Source organism: Chinchilla lanigera, unplaced genomic scaffold (assembly GCF_000276665.1).
Source record: "Chinchilla lanigera isolate Chin_1 unplaced genomic scaffold, ChiLan1.0 scaffold00034, whole genome shotgun sequence".
Taxonomy (NCBI): domain Eukaryota; kingdom Metazoa; phylum Chordata; class Mammalia; order Rodentia; family Chinchillidae; genus Chinchilla; species Chinchilla lanigera.
Window position 1 is genome coordinate 2,408,798 of NW_004955435.1, and position 25,020 is coordinate 2,433,817.

At 39.7% G+C, this 25,020-nt stretch overlaps 1 protein-coding gene across 1 annotated transcript in view; it reads right to left on the reverse strand.

Annotated features, from left to right (window-relative positions):
- Positions 1-25,020, reverse strand: part of Dpyd (dihydropyrimidine dehydrogenase) — a gene marked incomplete at its 5' end in the record, with an annotated part of 793,723 nt that overhangs the window by 401,613 nt on the left and 367,090 nt on the right. Inside the window, one exon of the mRNA XM_005389092.1 lies at positions 229-444. Within this exon, the coding sequence (XP_005389149.1) occupies positions 229-444 (216 nt within the window). The remainder of the gene's footprint in view (positions 1-228; positions 445-25,020) is intronic.

Genomic DNA, 25,020 nt, shown 5'->3' on the forward strand with positions numbered 1-25,020 from the left:
TTTATATTATGATGCTTCTTAGACAATACAAAATGGAGAATATCTACTGATACACACTGTTCCGTGGGACAGATGGAATAAAAACATTAAAGCCTAATGTTTAATGATGGGCTCTGTCAAATAATTTAGAAATTCTTATATCTTGGTCAAAAATCATAATATACTATCCATGTGTTAATTAAAATATACACCAGGCATTTAAATATGACTTCAGAAACAATTCCTTACCTTATCAAGAGAGAAAGTTTTGGTCAGGGCAAAGCCCCATCCAGCCTCAAAAGCTCTCCGAATCATTGATGCGCTGGTAGCTGGAGTCGCACTAGCAAGACCAAAAGGATTTATGAACTTCAGTCCAGCCATTTCCACACTAATGTCCACCAGATCAATAGGAGTGTAAAAGAGGGGTAGTTCAGGCTGGGCAGGAACTGATGCTCCATATTGCGACTGCAAAAGACAAACAGCCAATAATTGCTCTTACATCATACATAAATTATCCGCATAATCTTTTACAAGAACGAACATAACGTCTGAATGAATATAGATCGCATCATTCTGTTTACAATGATGAAAAGTGGCCAAAAGCCAGTTAGCAGTGAAGCAGATTCACATGTAATTATCCTCCTTTTCCAGTTTAAAAGGCAGTATAGACTATTAACAGAAATAAAATCAATTAAACAAAATACTATTTAAAACATATGGAGATTCAAACACAAAAGGGAATAATTTTAGAATTTATCTCCCTGCTTCCATTAGCCCAGTCTCTTTTTACTTAATTTATGAAAACGTCTTACTGCTCAGAGATACAAGCAACAGCAAGTCAGAGGGCCTAAATTCACTTTCCAGTAATCTCACTACAATTTACGCCATTTTAGGAGTGCCACCTAGCATGCCCCTCTTTCCACTCCATGGTTTCCAGTACAGCAGTGGGAACGCTGGGTGCCTGATTTCCCACCTCAGGGATACTGGAAAGTGCAGGAAATCATAAGCCACAGGGAGACATCGCCTTTGGAAAGCGGGCAATGCACTAGTGAGTACTAGGGATATCGGTTGTGTGTGTGTTTTTGTTTTCAGAAACCAAACAGGTGCTAAACAGGTATGTTGGGATCTTCAACTATCACTCAAAACTGTACATTCACTTCTGTTAGATGATCGCCGTGATAATGCTTTCTTCCAGGATTACTGAAATGATTTAATGACAATTCTTATGCATAATACAGGTCACACTGTAGCAAGGTGGGTGCTTGCTAAATTATGTCTCTTTCCCTCCTTTTCTGCCTCTCCCTTCCTCCCTTTTTCTCTCTGTCTCTAAATAGAAGATCATGCTGAAGAATATACACATGATGAATTTTCCCAGCCAAAGCAGCCCCTGAATGGGCGGGGCTCGTTAATTCAAAAGCAGTACTCCTTTCGTTTGTGAATCATCACTCAAAAGAATATTGAGCAGCTTTAATTTTATAGAAGTGTGTCTTTGTAGATAAAGATTTCCATGACTTGCACAGAAATTATTTCCAGCCCTCCACGACTTGTAAGGCAAAACAAAGTTCACTTAATATGTAAATAGGCATCCAACTTGCAAATTGAAAGACTATTGTGTTTCTGGTCTGGTAAAAAGGTGCCAGATGGCATCCAGCCTTCAGTTATGGCAGGCCTTCTATGCCAGGGATGTGCTAGATTTCAAGGGATATACTCCTTCCCTTCCTCCCTCCTTCCCTCCACAGCCCTCTCCCTCCCTCCTGCCCTCCCCTCCCGCTCCTTTCTTCTTTCTGGTGTTAGTGATCAAACCCAGGTATATTAGGTAATCTCTCTACCACGGAGCTGCATCCTCAGACCTACAAGACACATTTCTGAGAACTGGACATGGTGGTTGTGAATATAATTTATCCTGTCCTCACATGAAATTGCAATGCTATTAAGACTGTAGACAAGGAGCTAGTATTTATAACATAGGGAAGGGGTTACAATTTCAGGTATGCACATAGGTGTGTGTGTCCATGTGGGTATATGAGCGGTGGACGCAGAAGAGAACCATCCCTGATCACATTCTGTTAGCTTTGTGTAATCATAATTTATACAGAATCAAGATAGCTTTAGATTACATTAGAGAAGAATTTCCAGACATAGAAGCCAGCTAATACTGGGGAAGATGTAAAAGTCCTTCTCTCTTATATACAAACGTGGAAATAATCTTGGGCACCCTTGTGCCTGATGCCCAAAGCCGAAATGCACACGGTACTGTTGACCCTATGGGCTGAGATGAAGCTCCCCTCTCTATTTTACGCCTATGCACGTAAACATCTAATCTCTTCAATATCACAGATAATTGTTCATTTGTCAACATTACAGCTATATATGGTATTGGCTAACAGCCCATGGAGGCAGATAACTCAATTCGGATTGCTTACTTTATGTAGTTTTAAATAAAGAAAGCACTGATCTACAGTTCTCAAAAGATTACTGACAATACTGAGAAAGGAAATGTTTTACATAAATTTTGTAAGAATTCTCTTAAGATTCAAAGCTAACACTAAAGACAAACACACTACAGTAAGCAACAAATGCAGTGTAAACATGTACACAAAACAGGTTCTCATAGAATACACTTTTATTTATAAATAGGCCAGTGATGTACATGGGTATAGGACAAGTTTGCACTTGTGCTGGACAGGATTGTCACACGCGCAGGTCTTCGTTTGGTGTTGTCTTCACGGCTCTTTGCCTTAGTGCGGAACTACGGGGACCCAGCCTACCCAACCTCAGAGACAGCCTTGCCGAAACCACACCTACCTCTCTGAGATGGAAAAGCCTGCAGCCTGGGGAACTCAAGAGTCTCAAATTTCAGCTCTCATCACAGAGCGCCAAAATCCCAGGGGCCACCTCCAAAGTGAGACTTCCAAGAGACTTCAAGATCTTTAGCTATGTATGCTGCGTTCCTACATCAAATTCAACCTTAAATTGTATCTCAGAGTTAAAGATCACAGTAGCTAAATCGTGGAAGTGGTCTATATGTCCATGAACAGATATATGGGTGAGGAAAATGTGGTATTTACCTAGCACGGAGTACTGCTCTGCCAGAAGGGGGATAAGGGGATGAAAAAATGAATCAAGATGTTTCCTGCGCATGGGCGAAGTCCCCGTGAAGAATGTGATCATCATGTCATGTAAGCATGCACTAATAAAAATGGAAAGAAAACGAAATAGAAACAGGAATAACACCTAAAAAATAGGCTACCTGGGTTTCCAGTTTCATAAGATGCTATTTCTCCAGTCATTCAATAGTGCTAGCAAATAACAGATGTAAAAAGAACATAGGTGTTCAACACGAGGCAGTTCTACACGAGTTCTACTGTAGAAAAGACTGCTATGCTCGCATCAGAAACAGCACAGAAGGAAAGACGATTTGTCCTGAAAGCAGTCTTTATAATGTGCTCCAGGAAAGAAGAGTGTGGCAGCAGGATCTGTGTGTTTGGTTTTTTTTTTTTTTGGTTTTTTTCCGGTACCGGGAATCAAACTCACAACCTCGCGCTTGCCACGCAGGCGCTGTGCCACTGAGCTAAATCCCCAGCCCCAAGGCAGCAGGATCTGTAAACACAAAGTTCTGGAGAAATACACATATGTGTATTCGGTTTGTTGTATACTTTTGTCTACCCTTTATCACAGAAGTTACAGTGTAACATGCTAGCCAGAATCATGTTGTGGAATTGGAGTTCCAGATAACGTTTAATTTTAAAATGTTGACTGTGTTTTCAAAATTGTCAATAATTAACACAAATTAATTTATAAGAAAAAAGTAGATTTAAGAGTATGCTAAAATAATCCTTGAAATTGTATTTTTTATTCTAAATGGACAATTTAAAATTGTATGTAGCTGTGCAGTACAAAGTGATGTTTTGATTTATGAATATAATGTGAAATAATTCAATCAAGCTAGCTAACATCTCTATCACCTCAAATAACATTTTTTGTGGTAAGAACATTTAAAATTTGTTCTCAGTAGTTTTGAAATGTACAACACTATTATTAACTATATTTATCATGCTGTCTGATAGATACAAAGAATTCTTCCAGTTCAACTGAGATTCTTTCCCTTCTGACGATTACATTCCCATCTCCCCGCCCCACCGCTTCTACTCTATCACTGCCATCCTACTTTCTCTTAAGAGTTTGCTCTTGTGGGATTCTAGAAGTGTAACTCGGCTACTGTGAATAGTGCTTCTATGAACTTAGGAGTACAAACATCACTTTGAAATACCAGTTTCAAAACTTCAGGGTAAATATGCACAGTGCAATTACTAGATAATATGGTAATTTTATTTTTAGTTTTGCAAAATGGCTATGCTAACTTCTATTTCCACCAACCACGTACAAGGGTTCCCTTTTATCCACACCATCACCAACATGCGTAATCTTTCATCTTTTGTATAATAGCCATGTAAATGGTATGAGGTGACATTGTGGCTTCAATTTGCATTTTTCCAAGGATTAACAATGCTTAAAATTGTTTCATATGCTTGCGAGCCTGCATATCTTCTTTCCGGAAATGTCTATTACTGTTTGTTTTGCTTTCTTGCTATGGAGTTATTTTGGTTCCTTATATATTTTAGATATTCATTCTTTACTAGTTGTATGGCTTGCAAATGTTTTATCCGGCCCACAGGTTGTCTCTGTACATTGCTAGTTGTCTCCGGAAGTATTTTAGTTCGGTGTAATTTTACTTGTCTATTTTTGTTTTGGTTGCCTGCCTTGGGAATCAAACCTGTGTCATTTCTCAAACCAACATTATGTAGCTTCCTCCTATATTTTCTTCTAATAGTTTCATTGCATTTTCTGGTCGTGCATTTCACCCTTAATCTATTTTGAAGTAATAGTTTTGTATAATGTGTGAGATAAGCGTTGACACTTAATTCCTTTCTATGTGGGTATTCGGGCTTCCCCAAACCAGGTTTTGAGATGATGCTCCTTTGCTTGGTACACATTCCTAGAATTCTCCTTGAAAACTGTTGACTAGCTATGTGAGTTCACTGTGTCTCATTGAAGGATGTGCCTTTTCTTTCTTGCCAGTAGCACGCCTAAAACAGTTTTCAAAAAGAACCAGTGATACTCTACATCCCACCACGTGGAGATCAAGGTGCACAGCCTGCTTGTTAGCCTCCACCATACACTGTTCTGAGTCCATCTTTCCAGGTGTATTATTATTCCCAAAAGTTGACAATTTACATAACTAGAAAAATCAAAGAAATGATCTACTTTAAAAGCTTTATTTTATAAAAAGAAAACTAAGATCAAAGGAGGTCAAGCAGGGTCTGGGGATTTAGCTCAGCGGCAAAAGCGCCTGCCTGGCAAGGGCAAGGTCGTGAGTTCAGTTCCCGGTACCGGAGAAAAACAAAACAAAACAAAACAACAAAAAAAAAGGAGGTCAAGCAGATACCTCTAAGAAGCTCAGTGGCCAAGTCACAACTATATATATATAAATTTTTTTCTGTATTGCTAGGTAATGTTCTTCAACCAACCCTCACAAATTATATGTTTTGATCATCCCTCATTTTAGTCACTTAAAATACCATTTCGAAAAGTTAACTTGATGACATAGATTACAAGAGGTTCCATATTTATATGGGCTACACTTACATTTTCTCAAATTCATTCTCATCTGCAAATCCCCAGTGCCTTCACTGTCTACGGAGTAAAGCAAAAACTTCTTAGTATCACATGATCTTGACTTTAACCTGGGCTCCTCTCATCCTTACCCTTCCTAACGTCGCCTACAACTCCGTTATATATTCTATGCATCCACTCATTTACTTTCTTGCAGTTTCTTGTGCTGAATCATGTTATGAACGCATGCATACGTTGCAGCTATATTTTATAAGAAGGGACATAGGATATTATTTTCTATCTTATTTTAAAGCTGGAAAATTCAAATTAAGTCTTCAACAGTCAGTCTAGCTGTCATCTCCACTGAGAAAGTTCACTTGTGTCCCACAAAGGATCCTGTTTTGTTTTGTTTTTTTTTTCATACTCTTTTCTTGTTTGCTTACATGTATGCATCTCCTGCTGAACTTAATTTTCCCATAAAACTGGGCAGGAAAGATGCTCACAAAATTACTAAGTATGTTAGGCTAATCACCTTGGGTAATCACTTTATTTTTAGTATCAATTTCCAGTAATGTGACAATCAGGATAAATGAAGTAATTATTTGGAATTTATTTCAAATATACAAAAGTTCTTTATTCCATTGTTTTAATGTAAAGATTCTCCAAAGGACCATCTAGTGTGAATAGTGAGTATTCCCACTCTGAGCTATTAAATTACGGTATTATATAAACGTATGCCTTCTATAATTCAGTCATGTGAAATGACGTGAAGATTGGTCAGCCTAGTTATTTGCTATATTGAGCCTATAATAAAGTGTTTTCCTACCTTCGTTTTACTCTTGACCTCCAGGTTGGAATGGATTTCTCTAGTGGTGAGCAACGTGAACTACCTCGGGTGGTGGTGGTTACGAGAAGGGAGAAGCGTCACGTGACTGTCAAGCACGACGGCGCTCCAGGGAGGGTTAGAAATTCAGTGAAAGCCCTATGAGGCTCCCTGTTTCTGTGTGCACCTACTTCATTCTCTGTCTGCCAGCTGCCTTCCTCCACTCCTTATTCAGAGTGGTTGGCATTCACGGGTGCAGCCCATTTATTTTCTATTCTAGATATGAAAATATGCAGTTTGAAAACCTCTGATGTCAACTTCATATTAATTACACGAGAGTCTCTTGGAGTGGGACCTAGATATTAGTTTCTTTAAGAGCACTCCAGGAGACTTCCCTCTATATTCAAGGCTAAGAGTCACTTCTCTGGTCATATGAATGTTATTCCCAAGTTTTATTTTTCAGGTTTTGTCACGATAGTGTGAGATGTCTACCATACTCAACACACTGGTGAATGAGGCCTGTGCAGAAGGGTAAAATGGAGTTTAAGCTGCTCAGAAACTCCGAACGGTGCTTACCAAGAAGTACCCCGGACAAGTACCAACGTGTTGTATAAGTATCAAGGAATACTGTAAGAATAAGGTACTGAATTGACCCTCCAAATCTACACGGTGATTGTCCATAAGCAAGCAATACTTATGCCCCACCCAGTGACAAGTATTCTGTATGTATTCTCTCTTTGCAAGACACAACGCTGCAAGGCAGTCCCTAAATGAAGATGAGCGGAATGAGGTTCAAAGAAAGGGAACACTGTCTGCTACTTCAAGAAGGTAAGCAGTTAACAGGAGGAACAGAAAGACCAGGCTCAAAGCTACGCTTACTCTATTATATCAAGTTGCCCCACCTGTCATAAAAACTACCTTTGAAAATATTAATGCCCTCAAAATTGGAATAGAACCTGAAAGTTTTCACAATGGTTTGACTAACAAATACACACGGAGCATGGTAGTCTCTCACTTTACCATTCTATGACCACTCTTTACCAGAGGTTTCATCTGTTACACCTGGCTGGACCGTGAAACTTCAGGAGAGATGTTTGCTCGACTGGTGTTTATGTTGTGGGGGAAGAGCAACTTACATTGTAATTACGTATCCCAAATGCACTTCCCTCTCCTTTGCTTTAAAGTCAGGCAACTTTAACAGGAAAGAAAAGTGCTACTACTATTTAATAGTTTCTCTTGGAGAAGAAAACCATCAGCACCACTGTGTTTCATCCAATTTAAAATCATCGTACCTTTCACGTCATCATTTTCTCTGTATTTTTTTGTTGTTGTTGTTGTTTTTTTGTTTTTCTCCGGTACCGGGAACCGAACTCACGACCTTGCGCTTGCCAGGCAGGCGCTTTTGCCGCTGAGCTAAATCCCCAGCCCCCTCATTTTCTCTGTATTTCAATGCGACTTGACCACAACAGACTGCATCACAGAGAACAGCGTATTGGCAAGCATATATTCAGAGATTATTTTAAGGCAAAGGATAGGTAATATTGAGGGCTACTTATAAGTAGATTAATTCATAAATTGGATTAATTCATTAATTAACTTCAGCTCAGTTACTTTGCTTCTGAAGAAATAACTAGTGAGGGGAAAAATTACAAAGTATGAAGTAATCTGGATTATGTACTTCAAGGACGGAATGGCATAAGTCTCAGTATATATAATTATGACATAAAATCAGATTTCATTTCTCTATTTTAAGAAATCACTATTAATGAAAATTTAGAAAAGATATGAGGCTACAGAAAATTTTGTACAAAATAATGAGCCTGTTTATTCACTTCTTTGAAGAATTATGTTCATATTGATCTTAAAATGATTATTATCACAAGTATAGAATAAGCCTAGAAAATTAAATGATATTTATTCAAATACATGTGCTATTTCTCCATCTAAACTCTACCTACACCCACAAGTAGCAGCAATTTAGAAACTTAATGTAATATCATGCAAAATTTCCTCCTCCTTCAACAAGAAAATTACTCCTTTCTTAGTTTGCTTTGTTTAGCTCAAACCAAAAATCTCTGTGTTATTCTTGGTATCTTTTCTTTCTTAATTCCCATTTATGTTCAGCCAGAAATCTAGTATTTCTGGCACTACTATCATCTCAAACATTATCTCTCGCTAGGATGATTGCTTACTGGTGTCCTCCTTTTTCCGGCCTCCTACTTGAATCCACTCTTCGTACCAGACTAGACTTTTCAAAGCATAGATTTTCTGTGCTATGCTCCCGCACAAAACTTTCCACTGGTTTCTCACAGACTGTTGTTAATATTCAAACTTTGCTACAGCCTACACGAGCCTTCACGATCTGTTCCCATCCATCCAAACGCAGATAAAATCACCAATAACCCTAATAAACTTGTGAAACATTATGCCACTTGTGTGCATATTTAATATAAACATATATATCAAATATATAAAACATATGATATCCACAAACTGTATTTTCCTGTATATCTGCACTTAAAATTCTTTCTTCCTAGTATAAACTTTTCTCATTATTTTATTTCCATGTTAGCTCTTCTCTCACTGCCAAGTACCAGCTTTTTTTAATTTTTAAGCAACCTAAGGTTATTTTACCACTGAGGCTGGTAAACATTTGAAACATGAGTCCTAAACCTTCTGCGTCCCTTGATTTAAAGTGGTTTTTTTTGCTGTTCGCAATTTTTCTATAATCTTTATCAAATGCACTGAACACAAAAGTGAGCAAAGTGAATTTTCTTTTCTTTGTAAATAGTATTCTACTTTGTTATTACTTGTTTATTTATATATTGAGACCAGAATTATTACACATACCTTTTCCCACAGATTTATTGAGGTATAATTGATAAACAAAAACACATAATTAATGCATACAGTTTTGTGAGTGCCATGGTTTGAGAATGGTTTGTCTCCACGAAAACTCACTTCGAGGCATACTTTCCCAACAGGGTCGTGTTGGGAGGTGTGGGTAGGGTGAGGTGTTTGGGCTACCCTTGGTCTGTCAGAATAGAATCAGTTACCAAAAGAGTGGGTTATTATAAAGCCAGGTGACCTCTTGTATTTTGCTTCTTCCACATGATCTACCTGTTCTGCTTTTCTGCCTCGCCTGGAGCACCACAAGGCCCTTACTAGAAACCAAGGAGATGTGGCCATATATCTTAGACTTCCAACCTCCAGATCTGTAGGCTACATTTTCCTCTTTCTTTACAAATTTCTCAATATCAGGTATTCTATTAGGGCAAAAGAAAATGAACTGAAACAGTAAGTTTGGAAAATGAATCTATCTATCTATCTATCTATCTATCTATCTATCTATCTATCTACCTCATTATAACCCAGGTAATAAAAATACCCATCACATCAACATTTCCTCACACACATTTAGTATTCCCTCCCTCGTCTCCTCCTCTCCTCCTTTTTTCCTTCCATTTTTCTATCTGTCCTTACTTCTGTTCTTATTTGTGTTAAGAGTAATTTACAAGGGATCTACACTTCTAACAAGTTCTTTAGTATACAACATCTTGTCTTTATTTATATGTACTACGTCACACAATTACCCTAGAGTTTACTCACATTGCACCTTACACCCCAAATAACATGCCTCAGTGTACTCCCTAGCAAGTATGATTTGTTGTCTACTTCTACAACTTTGACCACTTTAGATGCCTGACTTAAGAAGAATCATGCATCACATGTACTGTACCATTTATTTAACCTAACTTTGCAGGTCCATTTATGCTGTCGCAAAAGACAGGCATTCTATCTTTTTAGGGTTGAATAATATCCCACTATATGTGCATACCACATTTTTTCCATTCACCTGTTCATGGGTATTTGTTTCCATATCTTGGATATTGCAAATAATGTCGTAATGAACACTGGAATGCCAGTGTATCTATGAGGTCTTGATTTCAGTTCTCTAGGATATATACTCAGGGGAGGGACTGTAATATTCATAGGGTAATTCTACTTACAATTGTCTTAAGAAACATGCATAGCGGCTAAAGCATTTCACATCATAGCTGACCAGGGATAAGGGTTTCACTCTCTCCACAACCTCCACAAACTTATCTTTTTAAAATCATATTTATCGGAGCAAATGTGAGATGTCATCTAATTGTGGTTCTACTTACAGTTCTCTGAGGATTTGGAAATTAAGTATCTTCTCGTGTACCTGCTGTCCATTTTTAGAACTTCTTCAGAAAAATACCTATTCAAATCCTTGGGCCATTTTTAAAATCAAGTGTTTGATCTTTTTTGATATTGAATTTTAGGTTCCTTACACATTTTGTAAACTAAATGTTTGTCAACTATATGGCTTGCAAACATTTTCTCCCACTCTTCGGAATGCATTTTCATTTTGCTTGCTCCTTTAGCACTGGAAGGTGTTTAGTCTGACGTGGTCCCACTGACTCTGCTTCATTGATTTGGTACTGAATCTTATGACGAAGGAAGGAAGATGATGAAGAGGTGGCAGGGTGTGTATATGTGCATCCTCCACATGAACACAACGCGCTTGCACGGCTTTCCTCGGAAACAGGGAGCAGGGGGAGCGAGGGAGGAAGAAGCACGGCTGGGTGCAGGGGATTCTGCTGAGCACAGAGGCTTCCACGAGTAACACCAGAGCCCGCCCCAGAAGAAAGCGGGCAGTGGAGTAGTCAACAAATGTCAGTGTACTTTAGCTGTAGTCCGAATGAATCAACGGTTCAATTTGCTCAACTGAACTACAGTAATAACGTTGGTTTCTATTACATCCTATTAACTGCACTGTCATCTGTTAAGTTGGTGGAATATAGACTATTAATCACAGCCTCTATCTCATGGAATCTGTAATGTCTGTTCAAAGAACAAATAGAGTTAGCTTAAAAACTGGCTTTAAGTGGTTAGACGTAGCTCCTCCCCCCAAAATGAAGAACACGTTGACAAATTTTCCAAACTGTCGATCTAGAAGGTAACAACTGCCGTATTCCGAGGCGGAGGGGCAAAGGTGGCGACACTGCTGAGAAGACCTCGACGGCTAGAGTCAGAAAAGCCCGGTGGCCAGCACGGGGTGGAGCCTGACAGCAAATGCACGTAACACAAAGGAGTCCGCGTGACCAAGGTAAGAGTGAGAAGGTAAATGAAAGAAGGTGACATTTACAAAAGGTGACAGCCGCGACGGTAAATATTAAGACCTGAAATAAAAAGCTCCAAACTGTAAGTCAACAACATAGCAGCCCATATCTACTTTGGTGTTAACCGATTAACCCTCGAATTTCTGGAAATGTCTCGGGACTAGGCTGAGGTGAGGAAGGAAACCAGCACAGGTGCTCGGAGGTCACTTCTGAGTAGGAAGGACAACGCTAATGCTAGGGAGTGAGCGTGAGGATCACAGGAGGAGAACTGCAGAGCACCGCCGAACCCCTCTGCACCCTCTGCTTCCCTGTGAGCTCGCCCCCACCAAGCGCCTCTCAGCATTTTAGGCCAGTTTCTGTCCATGATGAGCCAAGTGAACTTGTGTGATCTGTTGCTTAATCCGACGTCTCCTAATCTATAAATTTCTAAAACATATGTAACTTTGCAGTCATACCATAAAGTGTCTAACTGTAACAGGTGATTCACGGCCACCCATCAAACACGAGTAAGTACTGTCCTCTGCCGTGGAGGTGCTGCAGAGGACAACACTGACAAAAGAATGAATTTAAAACACATCCCCCCGAGATATTACCTGCAAGATAGGGCTGCAGTACATGGGGAATGATGTAAAATGAAAGAAGGTAAGATTTGGGAACTGCTTAAATAAATTACTAAAAAAATCAAGTATTCTTCCCCATTCAGGAGTAGAATTCTTGAGTGAATGACAGCAATTTATCTATGTATTGTATCTTCAGCTTTTCAGCTGGAGATCACCCAGGAGCGTACTGAAAAGAACAGTAGAGCTAAGAACTGGAAAATGTGGGTTTGGCCCCTGAACCGCCACTGTCTACTTAATAAAGGCACCGCATTTCTCCGGCCTTCCCCTCCCTCTCCTCTCCCCTCCTGCTCCTCCCTGTTCTCTGCCACCTCCTTCTCCTTCTTGCAAGTATTATGCCTACCCTTGCCTCTCTGAGTTGTCCCGCCCGAGTAACCTACCACTATTCTCTAAAGTCTGTATGTCTGGCTCCTAACCCATATGTCGATGGTTGATTCAAATGATCTCCACGACCATACCAGTATCATCTAAATGCAGTGCAAATTTATTAATTTGTAAAATCTGAAAAATAACCCACAGTTAACTCTTAATGTTACATGAATGCTAAGCCCTTAAAGTGAATCAGTAAATAATGGGTCTGCAGAGGCTGGGGATTTAGCTCAGCGGCAACGCGCCTGCCTGGCAAGCGCAAGGTCGTGAGTTCGGTTCCCGGTACCGGAGGAAAAAAAAAAAAAAAAAAATGGGTCTGCAATTAGATAAATTCTTTAGTTTTAACAATTTGGGTTTTATTATTATTATTATCATTATTGTAGTAGTAGTAGCATAACAGTAATCAAACTCAAGACCTTGCACTTGGCAGGCAGTCACTGTACAACTAAGATATATCCCTGACAATTTGGGTTTTAGAACTATGCAAAATTATATACATTTTTCCTTTCTACAGATAATGTATTGGCAGTTTTAAAAGTCATAAATCCTTGAGCTAGTAATTCTACTTCTATGATTACATTGCATTGTCTCAGAAACCTGAGTGAGAAAAATAAAAATGTAGCACAGTATTTTATTTTAATTATTATTATTTGTTTGTTTGTTTTTGTCTTTTTGAGACAGGGTCTCACTATGTAGTTCAGTCTAGTCTTGAACTCACTTTGTAGCCTAGGCTGGTCTCGAACTTGCAATGATCCGATCCTCCTGCCTCAGCCTCCGCAGTGCTGGAATTACACATGTGCAACACCAGGCCCGGCAACATAGTATTTTAAAAGGTCCCGATAGAGCATTAGTAAACCAATAACAGCTTGCAATCAGGTCATTTGATTTTCAGATTTACATCCAACTCCCCCACGTGGGTATTTTTCATTCTGATCCTTTACAGTTTAAGACTCTAAACTTTTAAGACTCTAAAGTTGCTAAATAACTGAATGAAAAGGAATAGAGTTCTGGTGAAAATTTCTAATTAGGTTAATTGCTTTTGACTTTCCCCCAGCAAACTAAGAGGTTTCTGTGCTTTGCTTCACCACGGTAGGTCATTAATCCCGGACGCTCTCAGGCATCAGGACACTGTGAATTTGGTACGGGATCCACAGCATTTACGGTCCATTTGGACCTGAGGACACTGCAGTGGCCAGCTTCTCTCACGCCCGCTCAGCACACTCTGCGGCTAGGTTCCCTACGGCAGGGATCCGATTTTTCAGATCTGATTATTTTTTCTGTCCATTCTAATCTTGAGTTATCTCTGCCTGAAGTAGCAATCTAATGCTATATCGGTAAGGAACCACTCTACTTTTATAGAGACAATTTCATTTTAAATTACTTTTCAGGTCAAATGCTACCGTTTCATAAAAGTTTGGAACTCTATACAAAGCCAATAAAAGGCATTAAAATTACTTATTAGTCATGGTAGTCTCTTCTCCTACCACTAACCAGGTAGTTTTGCTGTGATAGCTCCATTAGGTACAGGCTTAGCCCTCACTGTTTCCCTTGATTTCCTTTTACAACATACAGAAATGATCGAAAAATAACCCCCATCACACACAAAAGCAGCACACTGTTATAAAGAGAATCTTAACAGAAAGTGTCAGGTTTCTGATACATAATTACGTATTAGTTAGGGAACACGTATCAACCCCGAGCTCACGATCAAAGGGGCAAATTCTGGGCCAGCTTTATAGAGTTATTATATGTTTGCTTATAAGCAGCTGAAAGAGAGTTGATTTTTCTATGATTGCGAACAAATTTCACTTTACTCCTTGCCACTGCAAGGGATAAAATTGAGATCACATGCACTTCTAAGACAATTTAAGTCCAAATTCTCAGTTTCCTATGAGAGGGGGCTGAAGCTCTCTTAACACTGCGGCCCTGACCACGTGGTGGACTTAGTATCAAACCGCATTTAGCCGTGACATACTTCGATATTATTTTTTGGAGGTTATTACTATCTCAAACAGAATCCATTATGATTTAAAACTATCTTTTTATTGATATTCATTGTTTTTCAACCTGACAGGGGCCAACGATTTATATCAATCTTCTCTTAGCATAAGAATTAAAGAGTTTGCAATATATCTTAAACTGAAGGACACTTTTTCAATAAGTCTCAAGGTTTTAATACAGCTGTCATTTATTTCAAGAGCCTTACCTCGTCTCAGTTGGAAAGGGTTTAGAGAAGAAGGCAGCTCTGTTGATAAGATTGTTTTTATGTGAAGCAGTGGAAGATTCAAAAATTAGTACATATCGGTGATGCCTGTTTTGAAGGCATTTTCGTTCTTTAAGTGCGAAAACACTGCAGTCAGCTGTCAGTCACTGCACAAGAAAATGAAGTACTTTGCCTGGTCAGGAGATTTGTGACTATACCAGTGCTGGTAAGCTAACCCACAAATCACAGCCTTTTCTCCTGCCTCACCCAGATTTCACAGGGGCTGCACACCCAAATAAACGCCTCTTGGCTACCCATTCATCTAACAGCTGGAAAGATGACACTTGACATTTGGAAACTTTCCTGTGAAGATTGCTGCAAGGCTTTCCCATTAGCTTCCTGGTGAGACTGTAAGGTCGAATAAGCTGCCTCAAAACCTGCAAAGGGTAACGGAAATACTCCAGTATTAAGCCTGTGCAATTTAAATTTCTAATTCTCAAATCATAGTTCTTCAGATAGTGTGGAAACCATTGGTATAAGTCAGGGGGAAGAAATGCCTTTGAAGATGTGGAATTAAGGTGATATTTTAGGCACTGATAATGATAACACATGTCTTTCATTTAAAGTTAGGACAGAAGGTCTTCTAAGTAACAGAGTTGGGCATAGTAAGCCCTTACACGTTTGCTTTCTACAGCCTTTGACTATTGTACTTTTAGTAACCGTTCATTTTGTTTACAGTGGAGATCTTAACAGCTTCTTAGCTTTTATTTTTATATCATAAAATTATTAAAATGTCTTTAAAATTTTTATAATACAGCACTGTGGGTTCACCTTGGAAATCAGAGCCTGACGGTTTAGATATAAAATGTCCCCTAGTCTCCTGCGTTTGGTAGTGACTGACTCGTGGAGGCCTCGTTCTCCTCACCGGGCTCATCCACTGAGGAGCTCCGTAGCTGAAAGTGCTGTTAGGAAGAGGGCCTTGGCTGGAAGCGGCCACTGGGGAACGGCGTGGAAGAGTGTACTTTCTCGAGGCAGGGTCTCACTGTGCAGTGCCGGCTGACCTTGAATGCGCCGCAACCCTCCTGCCACAGCCTCCCAGTGCCGGGATCACAGGCGTGCGCTGCCGAGCCTGCTCAGGGGTATTCTTGTCCCTGCTTCTTCCCTTCTCCACTTCCTGATGCCAAGGTTGAGCAGTGCTCCTCCACTGTACTTTTCTGCCATGGTATTTCAGACTTCAGCCAACCAACCAACGGCTGAAATCTTGGGAAACCAGAAGCCACAAAAACCTCCCCTCCTCAAAGGTGCAGGTGTTGGGTATTCTGACCCAGCAACGGAACAGTGACTAATACACCTAACATAAAACTACAGCGGTATAACTGCTATTATGAAGAAAAATGCGATGACCTTATAACTCCTGATATAAACTCGTACAATACCTGCTAAACTTCAAATCAGGAACTTTTAATAACTCCACTGTCCAGTAAAGATGTTGGAAAGACAAAAGTCACCACAGAATCTCAAACTGTACAAATGGCAAAAAAGTGAAAGATTTCATTTATTGAAATAAGTTCACAGAATTCAACTTGCTTTCATAGCAATGATCTTTTAGTAATAATTTTAATTTTGAATTTTCCCTCTTCAGTGTGTTTGTAATAATCTGTTCTCATTTGTTGAACAAGAGCTTCTCAAGTGAAAGACTCCCTGCATGCTCTTGTTTGTTAGCTAACTTTCACAATCAGGCCTCCCTAATGTTCAGGCATGTCCACATGTAAAGGAAATTAATAATATGACAACAGAGGAAAAAGAAGCAGTAGAAGGGCACTGAAGAAATCGCAGATATCATAAAAATTTAGTTTTGAATTATCATCCATGAGTGAAATAATTTTAAGTCACTTTGGTAATGCTAAACTGTACCTCTTCAGCAAATGACAGATAAAAATCCCATAGATGCACATATCATGATCTGAAATCACAAACCAATGCGAATATAAAACCTAGTGCTCGCATTTCATTCCATCTCCAAATCCCCCAAGAAGAGGCTCATCTCACTGGAAGAAAGAGGGATACTGAGAAATGATTGTACTTCTTTCTCCTCAAACCGAAATCACAGCTACCATTTGTACCGACGCTAGTAGGTCTACGGCATGAACGCGTCTCTGCGAGGTGCTGAAATCGCGGATTCTTTTCACACAGCCTACTGAGCTGCCATCAGATGGTAATGACTTCCTGTCACTCTCGACCTGCCGCTGATCTGAACTGGTGACCACAGGTTAAAGGCTCTGCATTCTTTACCAATCCCCTGAGACACCAAGTTCCCTCAGCAGCTCCTGCTTCTTTTGTGTCTCCATCGAACCAGAAGAAAATGCACGGAAATCTTAAGCAGCAGAAAAGTAGGTTAACAACGCAAGGAATTCAGGATAGATCTGAAAAAGTTCTTAAGCACTGATTTCAAAATATACCCGTATATTAGACCCAACTGAGCAGAATCACAGTAAAATAATTTCATTATAATTGTCAGTGGCATATCCTGAGAGCTTCACTGTTAGCCTGAAAACCGTCACAGAAAGCTGAAACAAAGACACCTGTGCTTAGTGAGTTCAGAGGGTTAAGAAAAATACTTTAGATCTGATATGACGCCAGAATATTCATGTGTTTGTTTTGTGAATCTGTGCTAAGATAATTCTGCCATATAAATTAGTTTCAGGGGAGACTGACAAATTGGAAAGAATCATTTAGAATCATAAATCAAATAATAAAAACAGTATTAGGCCCCTGAACATGGATACGTTCTATCCATGAGATATAGCATGCTTTAAAAAAGGATAAAGTTTGCAGAGGAATAAAAGGGTATCGTTACAAACAGGGATACAGGCGAACTCATGTACATAATCGAAATAATGAACTTAGACCACTTAGAAAACAATTGATTTTTTGTTATTTTTAAAAGGTAATGTCAAGTCCTGGCTGCCAATTAACAGCATTCTATAATATTTCAACTATTCTGTAACATAATATTCAATAACTCCAGAAGATGGACGCAGAGGTATAGAGACAGGGATGGATATAATCCTACTAAAACTTGGTGAAAACATGAACACCCTCATGCCTCTTGTTTTCCTTTGTATTTCCCTACAAGTGTTTGAATTTCTATCTGGAAAGAAACAACATTTTTCTTTTTCCCTTTCCTACTCATCTTGTTTTGAAATATAGCCTTTTATTTGTACATTTTAGATGTCCATAGTCATCACACTCATCACAGGGATCTGTACCTCTACATGACAGATTATCTTTTTTTCCAATGCTTCCCTCCTTTCAATCACTCTTCCCCTCCCTACTTACAAAAGCATTATTTCCATTTTTCCCACTATTCTTTTCTTATCCCTTTTTTCTTTCCGTCTCCTGACCGATCTTTAGAAAGAAACTCTATAAAACTTTCTCCTTTATTTGGATTTCTACTTAAGTCTCATATCTATTCTTCCACTAGTAACTCTTGCTGTTTTGCCTCTCTGTTTATATTTCTACCCCTACACCTGCTTTCATCACAGCAGCATGTAAATTTAGTTGACCTTTTTTTCTATTTACAGCAAATATGATGATTGTGTAACAGTGTACCTAAAAGAAAATGAATCCAAAACAGAATTCTGTATATTTTGGATTTTTTTTTTTTTTTTTTTTTTGAAGCAGGGTCTTGCTCTGTAGCCCAAGCTGGCCTTGAATTTGCAGCAATCCTCCTGCCTCAGCCTCCCCAGTGCTGGCATTATAGGCATGTGCCAACATTCTGGTTTGCCAAAATTCTTAATGAATATTGATATGACCAAAGAATAACTTTCCTGATATAATCAGACCAGTAGCATTTGAAATCATTTTCATACACATTAAATTACTTGCTAAAAATATTGTATAGTTATAAGAACTCCTCAGAACTAGCATAACTACTATTTGGAAAAGCAGTTTCTCATCTGGAATTCAACTGAGAGAAATTTAGCTTATGTTCTCCCGCCAAGTTTGTTCTCTGTGGGGGATATAATATGATGATACCATGTATACCAGGTCTCTTTTTTTATCAACAAATATTTGTATATGTTGATCTTAGAACAAAGTAAATGTTCAGTCTTGTGAATAATGTGCTTTTGTCCACTAATAGTGCTTGGTATTAATTCTTCCTTTTGATGATTTTGCTAAGGACTTGAGATTCCTTCTAGCTACTTAACAAAGTTGGCTGACACTAACAGACAGACTGGGTAATCATCTGTCTCCTCTTCCTGCACGAGACACAAAAGCGGGACCAGGGAGTGCTGGACCTTTAGAACCAGCAAGGGGTCCCACCATCCCAGGGACTCCTACTCTCACCAGCTCACTCTCACCAACTCACTCTCACCAACTCACTCTCACCAACTCACTCTCACCAAGAGTAAGTTGTGTGTTCTTTACCCTTTATGTGTTAGTTATGAACACAGCAAATATTACATAAGTTAATGAGCTACATGAATGTGAAAGACAGTGTTGGTTCTGTAAAAGCTAAGATGAATGTTTTCAAGACACAGTAAGGATGAGTTACCCCCCCAAAGGTGTCAAATTGAATACAGAATAAACCAGTGAAATGACTGCAGGACAGCACCATGGAAACCCAGGATCCTGCGCTGTTATGTTTGGAAGGTTCAGCTCCACTTTTGAAAACAAAAGTGGAAACTGGAGATAATATATTATAGGTAACTGTAGACAAGATATATAACAGAACACCAACTATTCTATACAAAAGGCCTTGGTTTACCCCTACATTTAAAGAAAAAGAAAATGACAAAATATTTACATGCTTAGGATAAGTTTAGTGAATATGCAGATGTTTTTAAAATGTCCACATTTAACATTTTCTAACTAACCAACTAATTATTGAGTTTTGGTTTCACAGGATAAGAAAACTTTTTGTACCCTGTGCTTTTCTTAAAATTAATGTTCTGGATTTGTCCAATTTATATTATTAATGAATGTTCTCAATTTACCTATATAATTAAAGCACCTTATTTTTACCCTCAATTATCAATTAGATTCAGGTCTTTAATCATACAGTTAATTTTTCCTCTATTGCTTTCTCTGGAAGTTAGAAGATGTAGCATGTTCATATTCTTAGAATTTCTTGGTCCATTTAATCATTCTGGCTAAGGTATATTTTTAACCAGAACAATCCTACATCCAATCACAATCTTCTGATTTTCCAGAGGACGTTTCAGGCCAAGTTACAATGCATCACTGCATTTTTAAATTTCAATGCACACATGCGGAAGGGAAGGCGTCAAGGGTCGCTTGCTGTCCAGCAAGAAGAACGGTAATTGGGAGCTGAAAAGTTCTAGGACAGGAGCTCGGTAAAGGAGGGAACAGCAGACATGCGAGGGGTCAAATCCAGATTTCCAGATGCTGACCTTAAACAGGGTTTAGTTATTTTAGCCTTTAGTTTTAAAAGCTGTGAAATCAGAAAAATGATATACACTATACAGAGTCACGGCAAAAAAAAAGTACACTGTATAATACTTGCTAAGCAAACTGCCGCTATTGTTACAATGACTGACAACTGAATACACAAGGTTATGATCCAAGGAGGACAGAAACCTGGGCCACTTCTTTCTCCAGTAATTCTACCCACGGTCGTCTCTGCTCTTGGACTACTGTAGCATGCATTGTCTGTGGTGTAGTTATTTTCTTATTAGTTATCATATCATATATTTCTCTCCCTTTTTTCCCAAATGGTAATCATTGAATTCATACATCATTATAAGCTTCTTAAGAGAAAATATGGCGGATTCACTAATGTGCGTTGTTTTCTCCCTTAATACAGAAATGTAATCTCACCGTCTATCCAAATAAATGCATGTACACACACACACACACACACACACACACACACTAGTTAAATAAATAAGTCCATTAAAAATATGTCAATAAAATACAAATAAAATTTTACAATTAAGATTTTTTCCATTTAGCTACATTCATTCTCTCAGTTACATACTCTTGGTACATGTCAAAATTATTCTTGATATTCAGAGCATCTTATTTAAGTGGTAGAAAAAATGGCTAGACCAGAATATCATACTGTTATAAATAATTAAGGTAAAGTCATATTGGATCACATATCAGTATAAGTAATTAAATAAAAGTAAGTGTATTTATTTTTAATTACACATTTTATGACTTTGAAATGTTTCACACATTGAAAAAGAAGCATAAATAGTGTTAAGTACCCCCACTTACTCTGAGTTTTAACAGATTTCAGCACATGGCGTATTTGCTTTAGAATTTTTTAAGAAAAGTAGTCTTATTACTATAAAATAACAGCTTCACAAGGGAAAAGCTGACAAATTGGGAAATATTTTTCTGCACATTAATAAGAGATATGACACTATCACTATCACATGCGAATAACTTCTACCACGTTACATACCTCAGATTAAAAGTACCAGCCAGGCAAGCCTCCTGGTGCAGCTCCATTGTGATTACAGATCTTCTCCCACCCTCCCTCCGTGTTCCGTGTGCTCAGGCCTCCACGAGCCTCCACTGCGCCCTTGGGCCAACTCAAACGCAGCCGACACACAGGTGCAAAGCTTAAGAAGCAAGCAGAGAGCCCCTCTGTGGCAACGCACGGAAGGCATCCGTTCCTCTCCACAGAAGCAGCGAGCAGAAGGCCCCGTGATATGGGAAGGGGAGCTCGTGCCAGACGTTAGCCAGAGGGCACCCTTTCCCGGCCGTCCCTTGCGCAGTGGGCAACCCATAAAGTCTTTCACATCAGCCTTCTTTAAGTTCCATCAACTCTCATTCCTCGGTATTCTTCTAATTTTTCTTTTTCATTTGTTCCTTGAATTTTGTGGAGACTTTGCTGAAATTCTGATGCCTTCATACAAACAGATCACTATCAGTCACTCTCTCTTGCATGATATCTCCGTATCTTTGTATTTGGGATTATTACGTGTGCATTGTATTTGACATATTTACACAACTGATTTCCTTATTAGATTGTAAGGGTTGTTTCACTTCATAAAGAAAGCAGTTCATTTGTTTGCTAATACGGGGGGATGCAATGTCCAAAAAGCGTGGCGTCTACCTGCATGCAGTGAGGGCCACCCTCGCTTAATCACGAGATGTAGAGAAGTAGGAAGAAAGCCAGCCACATGCACAAGGAGCCAAGCACACGCAGTGGCTGCACTGTGTAACAGTCCTCTCTCGCGAGAACTGCCTGCTCTTTGGAGAGGTGCGTTACCCTCTCCCAAGGTGGTGCCTGTAAGATGTAAAACACCTTCCACCACCACTAGGTTGTGACATCCTTAATAGCAAATCACGTGTTTTAATTTCTATTTACAAACCTAGTAATTTGTACTACTTGTAAAGTATTTCATACCGAATGAAAGGACGAATCCATGACTCCAAGGGCAGACAGATATATGCATATGGATGAATAAATGAGTCACTAAATAAAATGCTGTAATAATTACCTGAAATAGCTTATTTCAGTTGTCTTCTATTAATATCATAAGCTTTAGGGTTTCATTTTTATATATTTTTAGCATCTTCTATTTTATAATTTTTCTGATTTCATTTTATTCATTTAAAAGATAATGTCTAAGAACCCACAACAACAAAACAAGTAATGAATATTTATACAGTAGGCTTTCATGAGAGCTTTCCAGAAATTCTCTCATATAACATTCCCTCTAACTCAGCAGTATATAACTCTGGTTATCATAGTTTATTTATCAATAAATCACTTATTTACCCGTGCCCACAGGGATGAAGTAATGTGCCCCAGGTCACACAATTTTACACTATTTAAACTGCGTCTGAAATATGCTCTTTACTTCAGAGTCCAAACTTACAGTCACTATATTACACCTCTCCATACTAATTCATTTTGGTATACTCCCAATGTCAAGGGCTGAGCCCAACAGCCGGTACTAAATAAGTGGTAATTGAGCAAATTAACTAATGAAATTTAAGTGAAGCTCTCTTCAGATAACTAAGGGAAATACTGAAATCCCAACATGAACATTTTAAATAGTCACATTTATCAAAAAAAGGGATATTATAAAGAAATTCTAAATACTTGATGTGAAATGTGAGTTATGAGCATTCATTCACACACAATATATTCTAGAGATTATTCTTAATAAGACTATAAGAAAAACATTTATAATCTTAGCTCAACACATACTAATCCCATTAGTTTTAAGTTCCCTATAAACTTATTTCCCTCTGTAAATTTTCACTGCTGCACACATGAACATCTTCTTAGCGTGAGAACACAACGACAAGCCCGTGATCACTGCTGTACCTAGGCACGACCAAAACGTAGGCACCCGTCAGTCAAGCAGCACAGAGAACGGTGATGCCACAGGGTGCTTGGAGGAGGACGCAGAGCAAGCCAGGAAGACGAGCACCCAGCCAGAAGCAAGGGGCACCGCGGGGAAGCGCCTAGACTGAAGAGAAGTCTTGGCTGTTGGGGGAATTCAAATTGACAGCGCCAGCTAAGGAGTCCGGGGTTTACTCGGAGAGCAAAGAAGAGCCCGTGCGGGGTTTAAATGAGGAACAGAGGACGGAGCCTGCACTTTAGGAAGATGAGGGACAGCAGGGCGCGGGCACTGGTTAAGGGGGAAAGGGGTCCCGCGCTTGGGAGTGACAGGGCCGGAGCCACCCGAGGCAGTGTGGACGGAGGACCCCACTCCCCGTTTCCTCCTGTTAGTGCTGTCGCTGCCCAGCACTTCGCACCCTCTGCCCCGGCAGGAAGCGCAGCGCAGATCCTGTTCGGCACAGATTTTTACCCGCCTTCCACGGCTAGCCCGTTTTCAATGGGAGTCAGCACTTGCTTGAGAAGTTGAAATCCTTCAGCCAAACCCAAGGTTCTTATGGGGCATCAATTTTTAGATTGCATGTTTCCAACACTGTCCTTGCTGGTAATATGTATTTTAAAAGCATGCACATGATTTTCTTCATGGTACTCAAGGTCTGCTTCCTCTCTTTCTTTAGTGAGTGGAAGCTAAATAAAATGATTCTTCACTTTATTTCATAGACTTCTCCCAACTTCAAGAAAGCTGAAGAAAAGAGAAGCAGCACGAAGAATTCTTTGGTATTTCACAGGCAAGGCTCATGGTAATCCGTGGTACCGATTACCGGGCCCCGGGAGGAAGAAAGGCCTGAGAGGATCGCCTAAGGACGAAGGGTATCCGGTCACAGAGTGACGGTTCTTCCAGGGCACAGCACCGTCGTGGGGACCAGGGTCCCGCTGACTACCAGGTATTTAGGGAGGAACTGGGAGAGGAGGCCCGAGGCCCTAAACCCCAAGCAATGATAAGGTCACAGAAATGCTAAACTGCGCGTTGTGGTCAGCGCATAATTCTACAATGTGCTGAAATACCATATTACACCCATAAAGATGCACAAAGTGAGTGTTTAGAATAAAAAAACCACATTCCAGTACAAGACGCATTCAATAAAATCCCTCAGCACGCTCTTCCTCACTGCGAAAACACTTGCCCCACCCTCCGGCCACGCTTCGGAGCAGGGCCGGCAATCCTTCCTGCGGCTTTGGTTGCATGGCTGTGCCTGCCTAAGGTCCAGAGCTGGCTCAGAATGTCTGCTCTCCGCCGGCCTTTGGGTTTGGGGGAGGAGCCAGAGTCTGCCGGCTCCAGCGAATAAGGACCGTGAGGTCACACGGCGACGCGTTCTAAGGCGCCCGCCTTCCCCTGGGCGTCAATGTGCAGCCGCACTCACAGTACTTAACCGCGCCTGGTGAAGACACCCTCGAGGGAGGACCTGCAGATCTGCTTCTCACAGCGGCAGCACGGATGGGATGGCGTGTTCAGAGAGAGAAGGGACACGCGCAGCGTGCTTTCTGTTAGTACATGACGATTACATTCTGCCTGGGGAGTCAGTGCATGTACATAACACATCTTTCATGGTTTTCTGCTGTTGTTTTGAAACAGGATCTTAGTTTGCAGTGTAGGCGGGCTTTGAACTCTTTATGTAGCCCAGGGTGGCCTTCACCTCACAGGGATCCTCCTGTCTCAGCCTCCCAAGTACTGAGATTATAGCCATATACAACCACAACAGTCTACACTGCACATTTTAATTCTTTTATCAACCTTCCCTTTCATTTCCTCACCCCTCCCTCCAGACCATTTGCTACAGGAAAGGAAAAAAAGCAGTATGTCTTTTAAGGTAATAACTTTTCAAAATTTAAATATTCACCATATCTTTTGATGTTTTGTATAACTATTACATGTT